This window comes from Cottoperca gobio, chromosome 9 (assembly GCF_900634415.1).
Source record: "Cottoperca gobio chromosome 9, fCotGob3.1, whole genome shotgun sequence".
Taxonomy (NCBI): domain Eukaryota; kingdom Metazoa; phylum Chordata; class Actinopteri; order Perciformes; family Bovichtidae; genus Cottoperca; species Cottoperca gobio.
In genome coordinates, this window is record NC_041363.1 from 25,620,019 (window position 1) to 25,640,097 (window position 20,079).

A 20,079-nucleotide genomic window follows, 5' to 3' on the forward strand; every position below is an offset into this window, starting at 1 on the left:
TCTATTAACATTCAGGCTCATGGCTGCATGTCTATTATAAATATTATTATTACATTTTACCTAGTTTTACTCAAAACACCATTAAGAATAATGAGACACTGATCTCAATAGGTGATTATAAGATTGTATTTGGAGAACTACTAAAAATGTTGTTCTCATTGCATGATGTTGAAAAACAGCAAGTATGTTATAGCGCCCCCTATGACTAATCAGTGCACTTTTAAAGCTCCAGAAAGAAGCAGCTGATGGGATGCATCATTCCAATACATTTTGTGGACACCCAATCTGTTATACCTGAGAGGGGCAGCAGAAGCTCAGTTCATAGGGCTGGGGAACCGGGGATCGCTAGTTCCAAATATGGAGGTCAGACTGGTACTCACTCTGTCAAGCGTCTTTGAGTTTCTAGAAAAGCGCTACACAAATCTAATGTATTATTACTTTGAGAGGAACCAGTCCACTTCCTGGGCACTACCGAGGTGTTCTTGAGCAAGGTACCGGACCCCCACACTGCTCCCTGGGCACCGGACCCCCACACTGCTCCCTGGGCGCTGATGATATAATAGCTTCCCCCTGCTCCGAATGCTCGGACGGGTTAAATGCAGTGTACATTTCACTGTGTGTGCTGTGTTGTGTACATGTGTGTGACTATTAAAAGACAATTCAAAAATGTCCATTTCCATTTACGAACAATGAAGCAAACATAGCATTGTGGCCAACCACTATCCTTTTCCCGACAGGAATCAGATTTGTTTTTCTTCTTCCAAAATCTAATTTGTGGGATTTGAGACATTTGTTAAGATATTAATCACGCTGCGTGGGAGAGACACTAACACTGTATTCACTCTCCAGAATATAGGCTTTTACAGAAAATAAGCAATAAGATAGACGACATATAATATTTTATTAGCCTATAGGTTCTTTGTAATTGTAGTGTAAAGTGTTACTGGGATGTGATTTTACTTTCTTTCTAGTGTTTCATATAATTGTATCCTATAGGTGTATGAAGGCCTGTATTTCTTTTCACTGTTTAATTACACATGAGACTAAAATACCTAGAAAACACCTCTGTCAGAAATCCAGAGGTGTCATTAAGTCTGTGCTGTAGTTTGTGAAGGAGCAGGCCTGATCCAGCAGCCTATAACAGACCTGCATGTGTGCACCTATAGCTCGGTGCTCGCTGCAACACTGCGGCGGGCTGACAATGACTTGAATGCTGATTATTGTGAAGATCGACAAAGGACACAAGGAGAGGAGGAGATGAACCGTTTCATGCGAGCTGGGGAGAATCGAGGGCTGCTGACGGACTGCAGGGAGCTGTCACCCAACCTCACCGCCTCCTCCTCCACCTCTTCCTCCTCCTCCACCGCCTCCTCCATCTCCATCACCTCCTCCAGCGCTCCTGGCTCAGCCGAGAGACACGCGGCATTGCCCTCGCTCCAGACCCGGGGACCTGTCGGCGGTGGCGGCAGCGGCGGGTCGGAGCAGAGGAGATCCGCGCTTAAACGCAGCCGAGCCGGTCGAGAGGGACGAGAGGAACCGGAGGCTGCCGTCGCGGTGCGCGGCGGCGGCGAGGTGTGCGTCGGGTTCGGTACGCAGCAGCAGCAGCGTAGGGAGACTCAAGGACGCAGCGTCGGTGGAGAAGCTCTGGAGATGATCTCAGCAGTCAGCAGAGACGCGGACAGCGGAGGCGGTGACGGGAGCGGCAACATCAACAACAACAACGGCGTCTCCGAAGTGACCACGGCCTCTCCTGCGATATGCGCCAAAGGCAAGGAGGAGAGGAAAGGGAAAAACATGATTCGGGGCTGGAAGAGGGAGAGAGACAGGGAGAGGGACGCTGCCGCTCATCCTGCCCGGACAAGGAAGGAGAAGCCCGGCGATGGCTCGTCTCCTCCTCCCTCTGTCTACCTCTCGTCATCCGCCCTGCCCGAGCATCATCTGTGCCGCGACGGCCCCGGACACTGCCCCTGCGCTGCGCTGGACTCCAGGATCACGGGAGATAATAGCATCATTAACAACGTAAACAATAACAATAATTGCGGGAGTAACGGCGGCGGCGCTGCCAATAAAACTGCGCTGGATTGTGGAGTTAAAAGCGGCGGCGGCGCTATTGTTGTCAGGCGGCAGCATGACGACACGCCGGCGGCCAAAAAACACAGAGGAGCCGAGAAGGTAAGCAGCTTTTATTGTCTGGAGGCCAATATTAAAACCAACAACCCAAAAACAAACACAACAGATACTACCTCACACCTGCAGTTGTTTCATCTGTATATGAAACACATACAGGTTCACATTTAAAGGTGGAATACATCAAACTAAAAGGAGAGAAATACATATTTTTGATATTCAGAGCACACACAGTCAGTGAGATGCAGGTGTGAAGGCCACAAAGAAGCCTGTACAGCAGCAGACACACAGCAGGAATGTTTAAATGGATGGAGATGATGGAGGGATGACGCCTGCCTGCCACATTATATTTATTTCCTATTGTTGTGCCCAGCTGGTGTCATTGTTCCCAGTCTCCCCGTCTGTCTGCTGATATTTACCATGCTGATGTACAGAGATGATTTTTTTTTGTCTTTTTCCTTTTTTGGAGGGGAGATGAAGAGGAGGAGGAGGAGGAGGAGGAGGAGGAGGAGGGAGGCAGCAGCAGCAGTGTGTCCTCCATCTCCATCCTCCTCCTCCTTTCAGTACCATTTAATCCAGTCCTCCTTGTGTTTGCTGAATATTAAAGGAGAGAGCAACTATTTACATGTGCAGCAGCAACTCAGCAAAGGCGTGAGGGAGTGAGAATGGTCCTCTTCTGTAAAAGCCTATACATGCTTTGTTTGCTCATTTAATCTGGGAAAATACCCACAATGTCAAAATGAATCAGGTGTTTCAGTGTGGGGCAAAATGTTTTAAAATGAGACATGAATACTGCAGGCTGACAGGTCAGAGCTCTGTTTTCTAGTCTTTTAAGGGTCTAACAGGGATGTCGTCACTTGAGAAATGATTTTTGGGTTTAAATAAGTCATCCGCAGTAGAGACAAAGATGGAGGAAGATGGGTGGAGAGGTGAAGTGGGGAAAGAGATGTTTGATAGAGGGGGAGGAATTGGACGTGACAGCAGAGGACACAGGCTGAAAGAGTCTGAAAGAAAAAAGAAAACAGATGGAGGATGTCCAGAAGGAGATTTTTTTGTTCTTTTTTTGTGGATGCAAGATTAAACAAGGTAGGAAAATCCGGAGCATCCTCCCTGCTACTGGCAGATGCTGCTGACAGGAGGAACGCTGGCCTGCCCTGGCTGCTTTGTTTATTTGTTGATCTGAAGGATTCCCATTCGGCTGTGAAACACACACACACACACACACACACACACATACACACACACACACACACACACACACACACACACACACACACACACACACACACACACACACACACACACACACACACACACACACTCACCCTGAGCTCTGTAGTGACTGTAATTCATTCCCTGTCAACAGTATTCTGGGCCTCACTGAAGAGTTTTAGTGTCCTGTGATGATTGTAGGGAGCTCCGAAGGCAAATACACTAAATAGAAGAATCTTTTTGACATTCAAATGTAAAGATTTAAAGATTGAATGTTGCCTCAAACAATGTTTAGCTGAAAACATGATCACTAATAATCTATTCTGGCTTCTAAAACATCATATTGACAAATGCACTTACCTGCGTCAATAGGGGTGCTTTTGACCTACAGCGCTTTGTGGATATCGTTGAATGGGGTATCAAAAACCATGAGAACCAGAAACTTTTAATTGAATACTTTGGTGAGAATATTTTCTTTGATCAGATATTTCTTATTTTTTTAATGAAAATGTTACCGAGATTTATCACAAATAAATTTGAGTTTGACTTATTTAAATAGAAAAAAATACTTTATATTCCTAAAATAATATCTACAAAAGTAGATGATGATGTTTCTGTATCTCTACCAACACTCTGTAATCGGACCCAGCAATTGAAAAACAGAGAAATGTTACTTCAAATGAAACTGCATTAAGACATCTTGAGATGAAGAATGGCAAAACTTTATTTTGGAGAAGACTGTCCCCAGTTTTTAGTTTTTCTAAAGACCTTTCTCACAACCTTTTGTGATGGGAAAAGCTCAGGTTTACCCTAACTAAAAAAAAGATAGACATTAAATTACATAACAAGAATAATATCTTGTATAGGAGAGACTATACTAGTATCAGTCATTTGTTCAAATCCTATGCTAACATTTTATGGGCAACAATTTGCGGGGTCATGTGAGTAAAAACTCTTGTCAGTCAGAAAAATGTAGTGTGATGTAATTATGGCACTGTGAAACCTCTTTAGGGAAGAGGTCGGGGAAAGGGTCGGGGTTGTACAAAGTGTGACTTCTGATCAATGTTGGTGTCTTTTAACCATGACCACCATCTCCCACTAATCTTACCAAACTCATGTTAGCTGTGGAAACCAAAGCAAACCTTCTGGAAGACACTGACAAACAACCTTTGCTTTGAGGTTTGTTTGTGGGACCAAGATGTGTCCGTATCAAAAACTATCAAGCACCGACAGTTGCCATTGAATACTTACTCAAGTCTTAATCTTGTTTTCTTCTTTGTTCAGATATTTCTTCTTTTTTTTCTCCTTTTAGAATGTGTTTAATTTGTGACGAGTTCTTGTGCAGCTACTTGTGTTGAGACGATATAAAGAAATGAGCTGTTATTGTGGAATATTAAACCTTTTGACAAGTCCTGTCAGAGGTACTGCAAACACGTCATTCTTCTCTAGAAAACCTCTAAGTGCAGATGATTGTTCTTCATTTAGTGAAAATACTGATGCGATAGCAGCCTCAACAGAAAGTTCCACATCAGCTGCAGCCATCTTGGTCATTTTTGAAAATGCCTCAAAGGCGTTCCTCTTTACAGTCTTCATCTCAAACCTGCCCTAAATCAGATAAACGGTTGTGAGTGGCACTTCTGGAAATCTGTCCAAAGCGAAGGGGAGCCAGAGCAACTAAAACATGAGATCTCAGATTCGTCTATATACCATACCATTTTTGTGTTGTAACAACATTTGGATTGCTGGCGATACAAGCAACAAGACATATAAATACTATTAACTTACAAAATAAACTTGGCCACAATTTTCAGTCCATCCTGACGAAAGACATGTTCACTTATCATGGAAATGTCTGCAGGAACAGCCCAGGTTCAAGTAATGATGGACCTAAATGTAATGCAGATGGTAATAATGTTAATAACCATGTTTAATTATTCAAATGTCTGCTGAGGTTTGTTGTTGTCAGGAAAGGTTTAAATGATGTGTGCTTGAGAACTCATCATCAGTCATCCGTCTGATCCGTGATTGACTGTTCTCCCAGACAACATGAACACTTCCTACAGCTGATTGGTCGAACGCATTGCACGCTACACTTTCATCATTGTCTTTGCTTTGGATTTTAAAACCACAAGTGTACGACAGCTGAAACATCGCAGTTCTTTTAACTTAAATTCAATCCGGACTGCTGTCCGCCTGCTCTGACACCTTCCTGTTTGCACTCATTGTCCTTGCAACATGCAAACTCAGTTGCTGTTGATTGAGGCTGAAGTTCGGCTTTCAAAATACCGGAAACGCCGCTCCTCATTTTGCGGTGCGAGGCTGGATGTGTTTAAATATTCTTGAATAAAAACCCTTACATTTTTCTCCCCATTTTTTTAAGTTTTAGACCTTTTTGAAAGCATTTAAATTGAATAAAATGTATAATAGAATAGTTGCACCCCTGCTGACACGAACAAATGCGGAATCACTGAATACATTAAATATTTGTTCAAAGTCTAGATTTTACACAAAGATTAGGAATAACATTTTAATTAAAGAGAAGCATGTATTAATTATGTTTTACAGAAAAGACTGAGGTCCTTGTGTGCTCAGTTAAAAGTGATACCTTACAGCCTTTTTTCTGTTTACACAAATGGCGTCTCAGCTGAGTTTTTCAGTCTGTCTCATGCACATCTGATAGAAACATCTACTTGTATTTTAATCAATACAGTTGTTTACACAGGCTGTGTATTTTTAAACTTTAAGTCTATTTTCTTCTGTTTATTGTGCATAATTACGGTGATTGTGTGGGTAACCTTCACTCAATACTGTGCTTGAACCACAGACTGTATAAAATATTCCTTGTTCCTGAAGAGCGAAGAATCATGAAGCACAATGTGATCTTAGCAGTAACTACACCGCATAACTCCCGGCTAAACCTAAAATGGGCAAAGTATTGGATCGTCCGTGGAGTTGAGTGATGCAGCGGAGCAGACTGCTAGCTGCTAGCGACCTGTGACGTCAACCACCTTTCACTCAAACCAGCCACGCCCTTAATTATGGATAACTTTAAGCCTTAATATAATTAAATTGGTTTAAATAAAAAATCACCCCCTGTAGTTGCAATGGATAGGTTTTTATTTTTAAACAGGCTGTCAACATGTTTATTTCTGCTGTCAAAAAGCTTCCAACAATCAAATGTAAGATTAATAATAACATTTTGAACAATTGTTAATCCAGAAACAGATGGGATTCCTTAAAATATGAACATTTTCCAAAGCAATGTAAAGTTGGGCATTTTAACATTGGGGTCTTTGGGGATTAGCTTGCTTTTTGAGGCAGTCTCGAGTGGCCATTCGAGGAACTGCAGTTTTTGGCACTTCCACATCCTTCGTTTGGAATGCATCGTATGCAGAATGCAGTCGTGCCGGCGTCACTGTTAGGCTGTACTCAAGCACAGCGTTGCTTTGAGCCAAATGTCAGCAAGCTGACATGTTCACAATGACTACAATAACATGCTGATGTTGAGCAGGTGTAATGTTTACCATGTTCACCATCTCATTAGCAGCAAACTCCAAGTACAGCTGAGATACTTGATTTTGACGCTAGAGGTCAGAGGATCACTAAAGTTATTACAATTCATCCTGAGGGGAACATGACAGACTGGACAGACTGAGCAACATTGCCATCAGCTGAAAATATACAGACCTACCACACAAAGAGTCCCATGTGAAGATCTTTAAAAACGGCTGATATGATCAAACTTCCATCTAAAATCTGACCCAGCCTCGTTGACAGAAATAAAAAGCAGTTCTGTGGCTGCTGGATCTCAGACTGTCATCTGCATGACAATAAGATGCACTTGGGTTGTTCTGTGAATGACAGCGGCTGCTCTGCTATCACTTCCTGTCAGTTAGTGTGGATCCCTGCAGGCTGCATGAAGATGAATCAACAAATACAAATTCTGCTTTTGTTGTATTTTATTGGTTTATCTTGAATTCTGATCACCTCACAGGAGCATTCACATGCACGTCAATATCCGGTCAGGTTTTAACATCATATCCTGTTTACTGTAACAGCGGAGCTGAGATGTTGTGAAACCTCGCCAATCGTTTTACCTGCTGGAGTTTTTAACTGGTTTGCGCATGCTTGGTTTCCATGGCGACGAGGACAATATTTAGTTTGTTCAGGGAGGGTTGTGATTGGGGTGTGATGTCGCATGTTAACAGCTGATCCCGAGGGAGCGAGCATCGGGACGGAGGAGAACACACGACTATAAAGCGCTATAGCAGCATTACAGTTATTGTGATTTATTTCTCCAGAATGGCGTGGTGGAAGAAGTCCAAACTAATGTTTTACTTCAGTAGAAGTACAAAAGTATTCTAAGTTTACTTTAAGTTCCAAACGTAAAAATCTACTCAGGATGCAGAATGGCCCATTTCAGAATATTATTTTATTGGATTATTATAACCTCTTCCAAGGACTCGGTTTGTCTGTCTGTTTGTTTGTGAGAAGGAGAAAAACTACTCGTCCGATTCCCAACTGGGAAGATTCACGCCCTCAAGTCGGAACAACAACTCGGAAACAGCTAATAAGGTGTTGTTTAAATGCTCTGAGCAATAAAATACAACACATCTTCTTTGTAGCGTCCATGTTGTTTCCACATTATGTCTGATGTTTCATGATTGTTATTAAAATAGAATATTTTTCCGTTCTGTTCAGTGCTCCAAAACACAATACATACATCTTATTTATATCCATTCAGGGAGGGTTTATATTGCGTAATCAATAAACTGTTGCTTTTCCATCAGCACATTTGCAATATAACACAGACAATCAGTATATTAAAATTGTTTTTTTCTTTGTGTTTGTAAGCTAACAGTCATGTCAGTAAACAACTGCCTTGAGCGACGCTTCATGAGCAGTGATGTAACCACATGTTATCACTAAATATTTTGAGGATTTAGAGCCAGCGGGACAAATCTTCTCCCAATTTCACAGCTGAGAAAAATAATAATATTTGAATCACTGCATCTTAGTCAAACAATCACATTCATATTAGTGAGCACATTAAGATAAAGTCTTTATGCTGCAAATACAAAATTAATATTTAAAGTTGGGTTTTTTCAATGTGTTGATTTGACCTTCAGATGGAGCTTCACCAGAGCTTTCAGGTGATACCTTCAACATGGATTTTCATTTAGTCACTTTAAGTACCTTTAAACAAAACCATCATCATTTAGTAAGAGAACAATAAAATGTAATAATGTTTATGTTTATTAGCAGTTGTTTACCTTCTGATGATCCCTGACAGGAGTTATTAGTTTTATTTAGCGTGTTATCATCAGACAAAAGTCACCGGTTCTCACAAGGATTCAAACTCACATCACATGTGTCCAGTCTGCACCTGATAATCATCAGCACATTGATGTCGTTTATCCTTTCATTTTCAAAGGATATTGGCTGGAGCGAACCTCAGCCATGCGTCGGTCAGACAGTTATCTAAGAGCCCGGCAGTCAGTCAGACGTCATTCCAAAAACACTCAACACATTTTAACACAACACAAAATGTCTGGCTGCTGACTCTGGATGTGGATTTCTAAACAGGGACAAACCAGCCAGGGACTGACTCATGTCTGCTGAGATGTCAGGTCTGACATGTGCAAAGACTTGCATTTACAGCTGTTCAACTGTGAGTCATATCCACAGCAATTTAACAAGGACTGAGAGTTGATTTAAAAGGGTTTCTACCTCTCTGTGTAAAACTATGACGACAGTCAGAACTGTCAAATGTGACTGAAGAATCACTGTGTGTGACTCGAACATTTAACATCAATTACCAACAATTAAGAATGTATTTTGTTCCTACAACATCTGCGCAGGTCACCAACAGAATTATTAAGGTTAGGAAAGATTGCGGTTATTGCAATTAAATATTGCTGTTTAGTGTTACTAAAACACAGTGGTAAAGCAGTATCAGCTACTCATTTCAAATGTTATCAGCCGATTAAATGGGCTAGTTATTGCTTCGTTTCTAATGCGACAGACGGGCCAAACTGCGACTACTACGTAAATATACTGCTTTTATATAGCGCATTTCCAATCTTTGCGATCACTCAAAACGTTTTACAACACATGTCAGCATTCACACACATTCACACAGAGTCAGTGGCTACCATACAAGGTGCACATCAGCTCGTCAGTAATGATAAACATTATCACACACTCACACACTGTTGAACATGCCATCGGGAGCAATTTGGGGTTCAGTATCTTGCCCAAGGACACTTCGACATGTTCACTGCAGGGGCCGGGGATCTAAACACTAACCCTTCGACCACTGAACAACCACTCTTCCTTCCGCCCCTTTGTTAAGGGGTAAAAGTTAAAGTAAAAATTTTAAAAACAAGTTGTCACAATTAAAGCTGAATGTAACCTAACATTTTGAACACAAACAGAACAACTCCTTTAGCAACAAAACTACTTGTTAAGGTTTAGGTAACGATCGTGATTTGGGTTAAAATGACTCCGTTCTATCCCTTCTTTCGGTGATCAACCGTGTGAATAGATAATGAAACCTACCAGTTGGTGTAGCAGGCCCCTTCTGCCCCATATCTATAAGGCTAATAACCACTGATTATTGAATCGGCTGATAACATTCGAACTGGGTGGATCAATTTCCTTTTGGGTGACTTGATCACAGACAAACAAGCTGTTAACACAACACTGACATGTTATCACCTTAAAGGTTCAATGTGTAAGACATGAAAGAATTTAAACTTTAAACTTTAAAACAATGAACATAACGATAATGAACTAACATTATCAACAGAATGTGAAGAGGTAACATCGACGTTTTGTCAAAGACATCGATGTGTTGCAGAGATATCTACTGAAATCAGATAACTGACATAATGTCTCAGATGAATAGTGAGTCAGTGTAGCTCCAGTCTGCGTCAGACCAGAGGGAGAAGCTGCCTGACTCAGGCAGACTCAGGGCTTGTCAATCCAAAGTAGCAGAAACGAGAAAAGGACTCGCAGCATCGCCTTGTCCCCACCGCTGCCAGGAGGCTTCTCTGCCAGATGTAGAGTGTGCAAGAGAGACGGGAGACGGACAGATCTTAGCAGTCAGCAGATAGCTCTGAATCAGCCGACTCCCTGCCGGATCGTCAAACTTTCTGTTGCTGCCATTACACAGGTTAGACCCAGCGTGCCATCAGCCCGCTGTGACTCACGGTGCTGAGATATACGCCGGCCGAATCCGAGCCGGATTTGTTCCCTCGTCTCTGCCGCTCGGACCCAAGCCAACATACAAACGATCAAAACGTAACGTTACACGGACTGTACAGCCCCCAGTGCCTCAGTAAACACAGATATCTAAGATCCACGTGAAGATGATTAGATAGCAGAGATATTTAGACTCTGAGAGTTTCAGCGGTCTGCTCTAATGAACTGATTGAAAGATAGACTGACTTACTGGAGTAAAGAAATACACAGTAAATATATCAACACTAGAAGAGAGATATATACAGCTGTAGAATACAATACACAATATAAATAATACATTGGAATACTGTGAGACTTAGAATACAATACATATGACAAACTACTACAATTAAAATACAGATAACAGGATAACATACTATAATTGTTTTTTAAAAAACGATGGTTTGAGCCAGTAGTAGAGGTGAAAAACTGCCCCCTGTTTATCTGGAGCAGGTGGCTTGGAATTACAGATTGCACCTTTAAGTGAGACATTATTATTCAGCTTCAAGGCTGTGCTTTGGATGTAAATTGTGCATTATGGAATTGTCGATTAAGAAAGATTGAATAAGAGGGTTGATCCTGGGCCGAGACTGAGGATAAAACGATTGTTTCCCAGATCTTTCTCTCCTGTATCTGTTATAATCTGATGTGCAGTGATTTCGTGTCTGATTCAAGGATAATTTATTGTCATTATGCAACACAGAGTTGCACAAATAAATGCAGTTGTAGCCTTTTCCATTTATGCTACACAATAAAAGACACTAATGCCTTCCTATAGTGCATTTATTGAGTTCGCATCAGGATGGATTTGTAAAGAATCGTGAATTCTCTGGGAAGATAACATGGCCGGCATCTTTAACATGAACAAATTCATGGGGGAAACCATTGTTCATCAACTTTGACTATGTTTGAGCACCAAGCATCAGTGATGTAAACACATAATCCGCCTCATCTCGTCTTACTCAAGTTCTGCGCTCTGTCCTGCAGTCCGACCGTCAAGTACAACACCTTGACCCGGGATGCCGAGATGGAGCCAGGTCTCTGTAAAGATGCGTCTTATTTCATCCAGTTTATTTTCTTACGACCGGACATCAGCCAGGAGCAGGCTGGGTAGTGGCTTAGGTCCTAACTGGGTTAGTTTAGCCCCGATCTCGGCTCCCTTTCCTTCGTCCCACGGCGGTCTGCTCTCGGTGGTGTTTGGTCCGGCAGGTCTGCCCGGGTGGTCGGAAGATGCCGAGAGGGAAGTTCATGAGACCAACCGACCGCTGCATCTACACGTGGAGCCGTCGCCAAAGTATAAGCTCTATGAATCAGTTACATTTTCTGCCACAGTAAATATATGTATATGATCTCTTACACACAATCCTTTGTGGGGTCGAGAGCGGCTTGGTTTATGCACTGGAGAACACTCGACACAAGCAACTCGGGTTTATTTTTATTAATGATTAATCTGCCAGTACCTTTCTCTATTAATCGTTTCAAATCAAATCAAATCAAATTTATTTGTATAGCCCAAAATCACAAATTATACATTTGTCAGGTTACGACATCCTCTGTCCTTAGACCCTCGCATCGCACAAGGAAAAACTTCCTAAAAGAAACCCCATAATTAAAGGGGAAAAAATGGAAGAAACCTCAGGGAGAGCAACTGATGAGGGATCCCTCTCCCAGGACGGACAGACGTGCAATAGATGTCGTGTGTACAGGATAAACAACATAGTACAAATACAACATTTGACAGAAATTATGTTGTGTTGGAAAAAAAAAGAAATAGATTGATTGTTTGGTCTATAAAATGTAAACATAGAAGATGTATGTGACTGAATTACTACATTATCATGAACAAGACATTGCTCAATCATCAATTTTACCAAGATTTGTCCATGAATTACAATAATCTTAGAAAAAAAGCTTTTGAGCTGAAAAACATTTCAGCTCAGTTATTGATGGAAAGTTGTCTCATGGACATTTGGGAGAGTCCTCTTCTGTATTCTGAACCAGACTCACTTTGTCTTTTGACTCACAAATGAGCAAGCAGGATGTGTTCAGGGTCATGCTCATTCCGGGGGGACTGAAGACCCTTTTCTATCCTTGAAGACAATTTTCTTATATTTTAACTTGCTGGGAAATATTTATTTTTCCTATATTTTGATCCCTTTGCTAAAGAAGGAAAACATCAATTTAAAGCTCAGTGTAAAATCCATCTTTACAGTACAGACTGGTGCTGGTGGAAGAGTTTTGCTTTGGCCTTTGTGTGTCGGCTCCACTGGGCTGTGATTGACAGGAGATTATTGGTTGAAAACATGGAAATCAGACAGGCAGAAGGCAGAGGTAGCCCCGCTGGTGAATTTTAAAAGAAACCTGAAGCGTCAGAAGTTTTTCAAAATGAGCAGGTGACCTTGAAGGTCCTTTTTTTTCTTTCACACCTAGCTTCATCAGTATGCCTCAGGCTCAGTTTCTCTCACCATCCTGGGGAAAACTTTGTAATAGAGATCTGCAGTTATAATTCTTCTGTTACTGAACAAAAAAACCTCCAAAACATGATGTTTATTTGTCGAATTTCAACAAAACAAGATGTTCAGAGTCAGTGAAAATGTCACCTGTCAGCTATGTACGTTTGTAACGTATATTCATGAAGTACGAAGATGTTTCTCTCAAGCTCAAACCTCATTTTGTGCTGTCCTAGGCAAATTTGCATCTATTTTTATTGACTTTGTATGCAATTGTGGCACTTCTAACATCTGCATCGGTGTCTATTCACCTTTAGACTGTCGGTCTGTGTATATAGTCCAGATAATGGGGCGGAGAGTCAAACCTGAATGCACCCAGATCAGGATGGCCACACTGTTACCAGCAAGTTAATGCTGCGTAGCTGGAGGCCTACAGCTTTCAATATACTGATAACAAACTGCAGACAATGACGGCCGTAGTGTTGGCACTAGGGTTGAGCGATATGTTAAAATGTTCCAATTGGCCCAACATCGGCTGATTGCACATATAGTTGCGTAAGTGTGTGTGTGGCACACCTCCCCCTGTCTCTCTCTCTCTGCCCACTGAGCAGTGGCTATCTCTTTCTTTGGAGGCAGACCATTGAATTAACGAAAAAAAATACCCAAAAGGACGATGTACTGCGCCAATCCAGGATAACCGATATGTTCTTCTAATCGCTTAACCCGAATTTGCACTGGATTGCAACCTGATGAATATTTCATCTTTAACTATACTACTGCCTCAGTAAGCATTGGATCTTCAGCTCTCGGCCGTCTGAATCTATTTCTGGTTGTGTAGGGAGAGCTGAATTGATTTCCGCCGAGTACATCGCCTTGATATATAATATATCTCAACCACTACGGACTAGATTTCTAAGTAAGTTGAGTTGCTGTTGATATTCATGGTCCCCAGAGTGAGATCCCTAATGATTTTGGTGGCAACATAAACTTTCCTCGAGCCTAGCAGCACCATCATGTTAAAAAGATTTCAGTTGAACACAAGTAATATAAAATCTAATGTTCAGATTGCCATACAATGTTCCTGCTTCACTGCATGCCACAGCCAGGCTTTGTGGTTCAACATGTGAGCTAAAACTGTCTATCATGATGCCCGTCTGGGTGCAGCTCCATCAGAAATGTTACGGCCGGCCTTCGTTTTGAAATTGTTGTCAACATTAATTAGTGATATGATATCACAGTACGCTCTTATTCACTCTCTGTCCTCACTTTAATTTCATAATTTTTTTTAATTGTGCTATTGTATTACCTTTTTCTGAGAAATTCTCTTGATGAATACAAAGCTCTACTGTGAAATAAAAAAGTGATCAATCATGTGCGTCATCAAAGCTAGGTGATAGACACTAAAATGCCAACATTTGCTCAATATATTGGCTTTTCGATTAATTGGTAGAAAAAATTGTTTCCATTAGATTTGGTAATTAGACAGAAGCTCAAATACAAGAGAAGATTAACAAGTGTTTGAAAAGTAAACGTCAGCGCTGACAGTGTTGTTTTTACTCGAGGCACAGAAGTGTGTTTTCAGAGAAGTACAACAGCTCATGTGGAGGCTCAGAGTCCATTAGGTATCAAAGTATCAATGCCAGCCAGTGTAAAAGAGCTTCATGGTACGACGGTACGCCCACACGCTCGGCTCTGGCAGGTTTTCCTCTGCAATCAGTCACCACAGCCTCCACTGCTGTAGGAAACAGTGAAAAACAGAAAACAGCCAGCGTCTGTTGTTACCTTCTAAAAAACACCGCGTATCCTCTTCTCTCCTGCCTTTCATATTTTATTTAACCGCAGCTTTCCTAACATCTCGTTCCTTTCTACACAGGGGGTTCTAGTTCTCTCATCTAACATCTGATTAAAGATTCTTTCATCTGAGTAAATATATGCCGAAGATGTTGTCCAGTCAAGCTGCTAGTATGTGTTGTTAAAGTGCAGCACCAAAGAGCCTTTGTACATAAAACCTTTATTTTCTCAGGTCTAATTGAATGTTTGTTCAGATATACTGTTGAGCATCATAATGGGCTACAAACATCATGCTTGTTAAAGGTGAAGCTGAACCACATTGTGTGCAAGCCTGTTATTTGTATCCAGAAATATTATGTAAGAAGAATATGTTTATACCCCAACTCTGAAATTGTGTTTTTTCTTTTGCATAAATGTTTTTTAGAACAGCCTCAGGCTCAAAATATTTGATCTCTGTCCTTATGCAGGAGGGATGTAAGCCCACTTTTAAAAGTTTAAATGTGTTTTCAGAAGAGAATATAATTTTCACCTCAAATGTAGTTGTTCTCCGACCCATACGACCACATAGGTCGGTCAACCCAAGGAGCGTTTCTTAACTTAACGCCACTACCGGTGTTGAAGATCCACAAGTCTTTATACCTGAATGTAACAGTTGCAGCTTTTAAACACGTGGTTAATGTTGTGAAACAATCACAAATTCCGTTACGTACGTAAGTTAACCTATGTTACGTATGTGCCGTAAGTTAAGTAAGTTCTGTATGTGACAAGCCAAGGAAGTTACGTAGGTTAACTGACGTAAGTTAAAATAACTGGAAGTTGGCTTTTGGTTTCACACGGGACACACTTCCTGGTTGAAAGTCACGTGATTGTTTGAACCATTCATCCACCCCGACTTCCTCCCTGCGTGGACTTTTCCTCCTCTGCTCCCATTATAAATACGACCTAAGAATAAACGTAACTATAGATCGTATGGGGGTCATTTCTTGGGGTAGGACAGTCTCTCTTTTCACCATGTTTTATTTGCACCAAAAGTCCTTGTTAGGAACATCAAGGTTATAGTAAGGGTTTGACCAAATACATAATGCGATTACTTTTTGTGGTGAGGACAATTCTCACCTAGAATTGACATCTCATCCATGTTACCATGGTATCAGATGTCAGGAGTTGTGTCTGCAGTTCCAAAAAAGCCTCCTAGAAAATTGTGTTTATATACTACTTATTTGTTCTGCCATGTTCTGAGGAGCAACGTAATTGCTGTTCCCTCTGGCAATGTTTTCTCTAGTGTGTGAAGTAGCAGTCTGATGGTGGCGCACAAATATCAGAACACCGGGGGTTCGTTTTAGGAAACAAACCCACTGCGATTAGGATTAGGTAAAGATTGTGATTTCAGTTAAATGAAAATAAAATAAACTGTTTCAATTTACTTTCAATATTTAACAAAGACTACAATGTCCCACTAACATAAACCATATACATATAATATACAAAATAGAAGTATATAAAAATCTATCATGCTTTTGCTGCTATCAACATTTTGCATCTTGGCAAATATGTTAATGACCCTGATGGAAAACATTACGTTTACTTCCAATTATATTTGATGTTACAAATTAGTTTTATATAAACATAATTTCTAGGAGACCGGGTTAGCGGTCCACATCTGGGAGCTAACTGACACGTCTGGGGTTGTTGTGTTATTAAAGATAATAGGTACTATGTTGTAAGTAACATGTCTGTGGCTGTTATTCTGATGGGCCAGTCAGCCGTCTGAAATATTTCCCTGTAGTAACCTGATTGAGTCTCTTGCATATTAAAACAGTCTCTGGTGTTACATCCGCTGCCAGTGCCAGCATTATATGATGTCTGTCTTAGTTCATAATGATATCATTATCAAAACGCTGCTTGCAAACACTCACAACTCTGGGAGATTAATTTATGCAGAATTGGGCTGACATAATTATTGTCAATGTTTGATTGTGCAGCGCTGCTGTTGGTGAAGGAAAGAAAGTGGTTGTTAGTTTTCAGGATGTTTTGCAGCAGCAGGAGTTATTATGGCAGTGAGTAATGTCATGCCATTAGAGCTTGTCATTCAATAGGAAGGTAAGTGGTGTGTGTGTGTGTGTGTGTGTGTGTGTGTGTGTGTGTGTGTGTGTGTGTGTGTGTGCGTATGCGCGTGTGCGTGTGTGTGTGTGTGTGTGTGTGTGTGTGTGTGTGCTCTTATGGTGCTGCTGGAGGGAGCGAAAAAAAAAAGATGAGAGGCTGGAGAGACAAAATGGGAAAAAAAAGATGGCTACCATTTTCAAAAAACATGTGCAGCACAAACACACAATCCACAAACACACACTCCACAAACCACAGATTGTCTGCACATACACACACAAACACACACACAATGCATCCTCTTTCAGCAGCCTGACAATAAAGACAGGGATGATTTCTGTCTGGGAAAAAAAACTCAGTGTGGCTGCTCACTGGAGGATTTAATAGAAGGGGAGGTGGACCAGGAGGGGAGGGGGAGAGAGGAGGAGGACATGAGGACAAGAAGATGGGAAAGGGAGAAAAGACGGATAGTAAAATGAGGCACAGGAAAGATTGGAGAAAAGAACGGGGAGAGGAGGAAGATAGGAAGAGGATAGGACGGAAAAGGAGGAAATGGAGAGAAAGAAAATGAGAGTAGAAGAAAATGAGATGAAAAAGGAAGAAAAGGTGATAACAAGAATTAGGAGAAAAAATAAGAAAGCACAAAATGTGACGTCAAGAAGGTGGAACGAAAAATGGGGGAGTGAGAGGCAAGGATGGGTAAAGGGAGGAGGAGGAAGAAGGGAGGAACAGTAGAGCATGCGGAGAAAAGACAAAAATAGGATGAAGAAAAAATTAATTCAGGAAAGAAGGATGTGAGGCAAGGAAAGTAGAGGAGAGTAAAGAAGGGAAACGAAGGGAGGAGGGCGGAAGAAAAACAGAAGGTTGACAGATGGAAGAAGGTACAGGAGGAAGCAATGAAGAGAAGGAAGATGAAAGAAAGGAGAGGAAGGAAGGAAAAGAGGGGGAGAGGAGGAGGACATGAGAACAAAATTATAGGAAAAGAAAAGGGCACAAGAGAGGGATAAGATGAAGGAAGGGAGAGGGGGAAATAGGAAGAGAGAGGCGAATAAGGACAGAAAGAAAAGAAGAGGGGGAAGAACAGTCGAGAGGAAAGGATCACAAGAAGAAAGAAAGAACAGGAAAAGGGTGGAAGAGAGGATGGAATATAAGGGAAGAAAAGGAAACGAAGAAAGAACAAGAAAAGGAAATGAAAGGTATATGAAGAGGAGAGGAAATTAGATCAGAAAATGAAGAAAAAAGACAAAAAGGAAAGAAAGAGGAAGACAAGAGAAGCAAATAAAGGGGAAAAGATGAAAGGGAATGAGCAAAAGGAGGAGGACAAAAGAAAAGTGGATGAGAAAGACAGAGTGGTTAGGGAGTGAAAGAATGGAGGAAGAGAAGGCCGTAAAAAGGGAGAAGGAAAATGAAAGGATGGAGCATAGATGGAAGAAGAGGAGACGATGAATAGAAAGGACGAAGACGTAGACGCAGCATTTTCTCATCAAACAAGTCGACAAAATTCAGTTTTACAGCTTCTATACACATCCCTGCATCCACAAACAGAGCTGGATGAGGGGGTGGATGGATGGATAAATAAAAAGATGGATAAATGAAAAGATGAGTGGATAATTGGATCATCGGATTGATTAAAATTCTTTATTGGCATTTTTGAACACATACAACGATGATTTTCTCTGTAGTCTGAAGCATAAAAATGTGATTTAAATTTTTTTTTTTGAGCATAAAAAGCGAACATAAAAAAAGTCTCTTTGTTTAATTATAGATTTTAGAGCCAGAATTAATGGAAAACTCAGCTGGCTCCCCTGGTATTCCCCCCCCCCCCCCCTTATCCTGATTAATTTGGGTAAATCCAGCTCTGTATCTGCAGTTAGTGATTCAACCTCAACACAAAGCTCCAGCGAGTCGAAGGAAACATTGAAGTCAAATCTTCAAAGACTTTTCTGTGATCTGTTTTTCGCTCTCCAGCTGCATCCTCTGGCTCTCACAACTAAAGTGGATTTAAGGAGTGAAATCGATTTAAATACAGCTTTTATTGAGATCTATCTAGTATTGTGAAAACATATTTTCAATTATTTATTTATTTATTTTTTAACTTTATGTGTTTGTCTTGTACCTGAGAGTGGCTGTGGTTGCAGTTGAACCCTCACTAAGAACAGTGGTATATTTGTCACTCAAAATTGTTACTACTTTTTGAAGCAATGACTTTCCACTAATGAGAAGGTGCTTTTGTAGACAGGGCAAGCTTCTTCTTTTTTTACCCGGAGGTTGACTAATTTGCTGAAAGAACTGTTATGGAAGATAGTGAGGGATGTTTCTAATGACTGTTTCCCTGTTTCCCTGATGTTTGAACAGAAGTTTAAACTTAAACTAGTCGACTTGTCTAAAAGTAAGAACAAACTTCATGAACACGGTGTGTGGTGTAATATTTGACAAGCCAGCTGGGACTATGATCTAAGAAGAGTCATGGTTTGGCATTGCTTATCCAATTAGTATTAGTATTAAGATAGCTGGTGTTAGCCCGTTTTGCTGATTCATAGCATGCTAGGTTACTAGCTTTCGTCTGTAGCATAACATTCACGTTACATGCTGACTGGCTAGTTAGCTAGTAAGCTAGTTACAGTGTGCTGTTGGCAAATCCAGTCGATCAGCAAAGAACCAGACTGAATTTAGCTGAACCCAGTCACTATTTTGCAAAGAGGAGGTGGTGGCAGGCGGGGCCGGGACATCGATATGGTGCCATATGGTTACATGTTGACAGCATATGTCAACATGTAATCGTCTAATCGTGCCAAGGTGTGCCAAGTAGCCTATGTATATTGGGCCAAGGGGAATCTGGAACTTCCCGGTTCTGTTTCAAAAGTAATAAAACCTCATTTAAAGTCACATTGACATTTGACTTTGACTTAAATAGCTAACAATCCAGCCTTGGAACATTACTTTATGTACTGTGACTTACTTCATTTGTCTTGACAGAAATGGCCATTTCCCAGCCACAGATACTGAAGGACTCACAAAACAAGATATTAGAGAGTCAGGGAAAAAAACACGACAACTGAAATCGATGATTGCAGAAGCTTGAGGCGAGAAGGACGCTGAACAAGAAGTGAAAGACTGATACAGTATACATGACCAATACATGTTGGATTTACCA

The 20,079-nt window shown here is 41.1% G+C and overlaps 1 protein-coding gene across 1 annotated transcript in view; it reads left to right on the top strand.

Annotated features, from left to right (window-relative positions):
• Positions 1 to 1,257: 1,257 nt before the first annotated feature.
• znf608 (zinc finger protein 608) overlaps positions 1,258 to 20,079 on the top strand; it is a 57,509-nt gene continuing 38,687 nt past the window's right edge. The window contains 1 exon segment of the mRNA XM_029439685.1: positions 1,258 to 2,172. Within this exon segment, the coding sequence (XP_029295545.1) occupies positions 1,258 to 2,172 (915 nt within the window).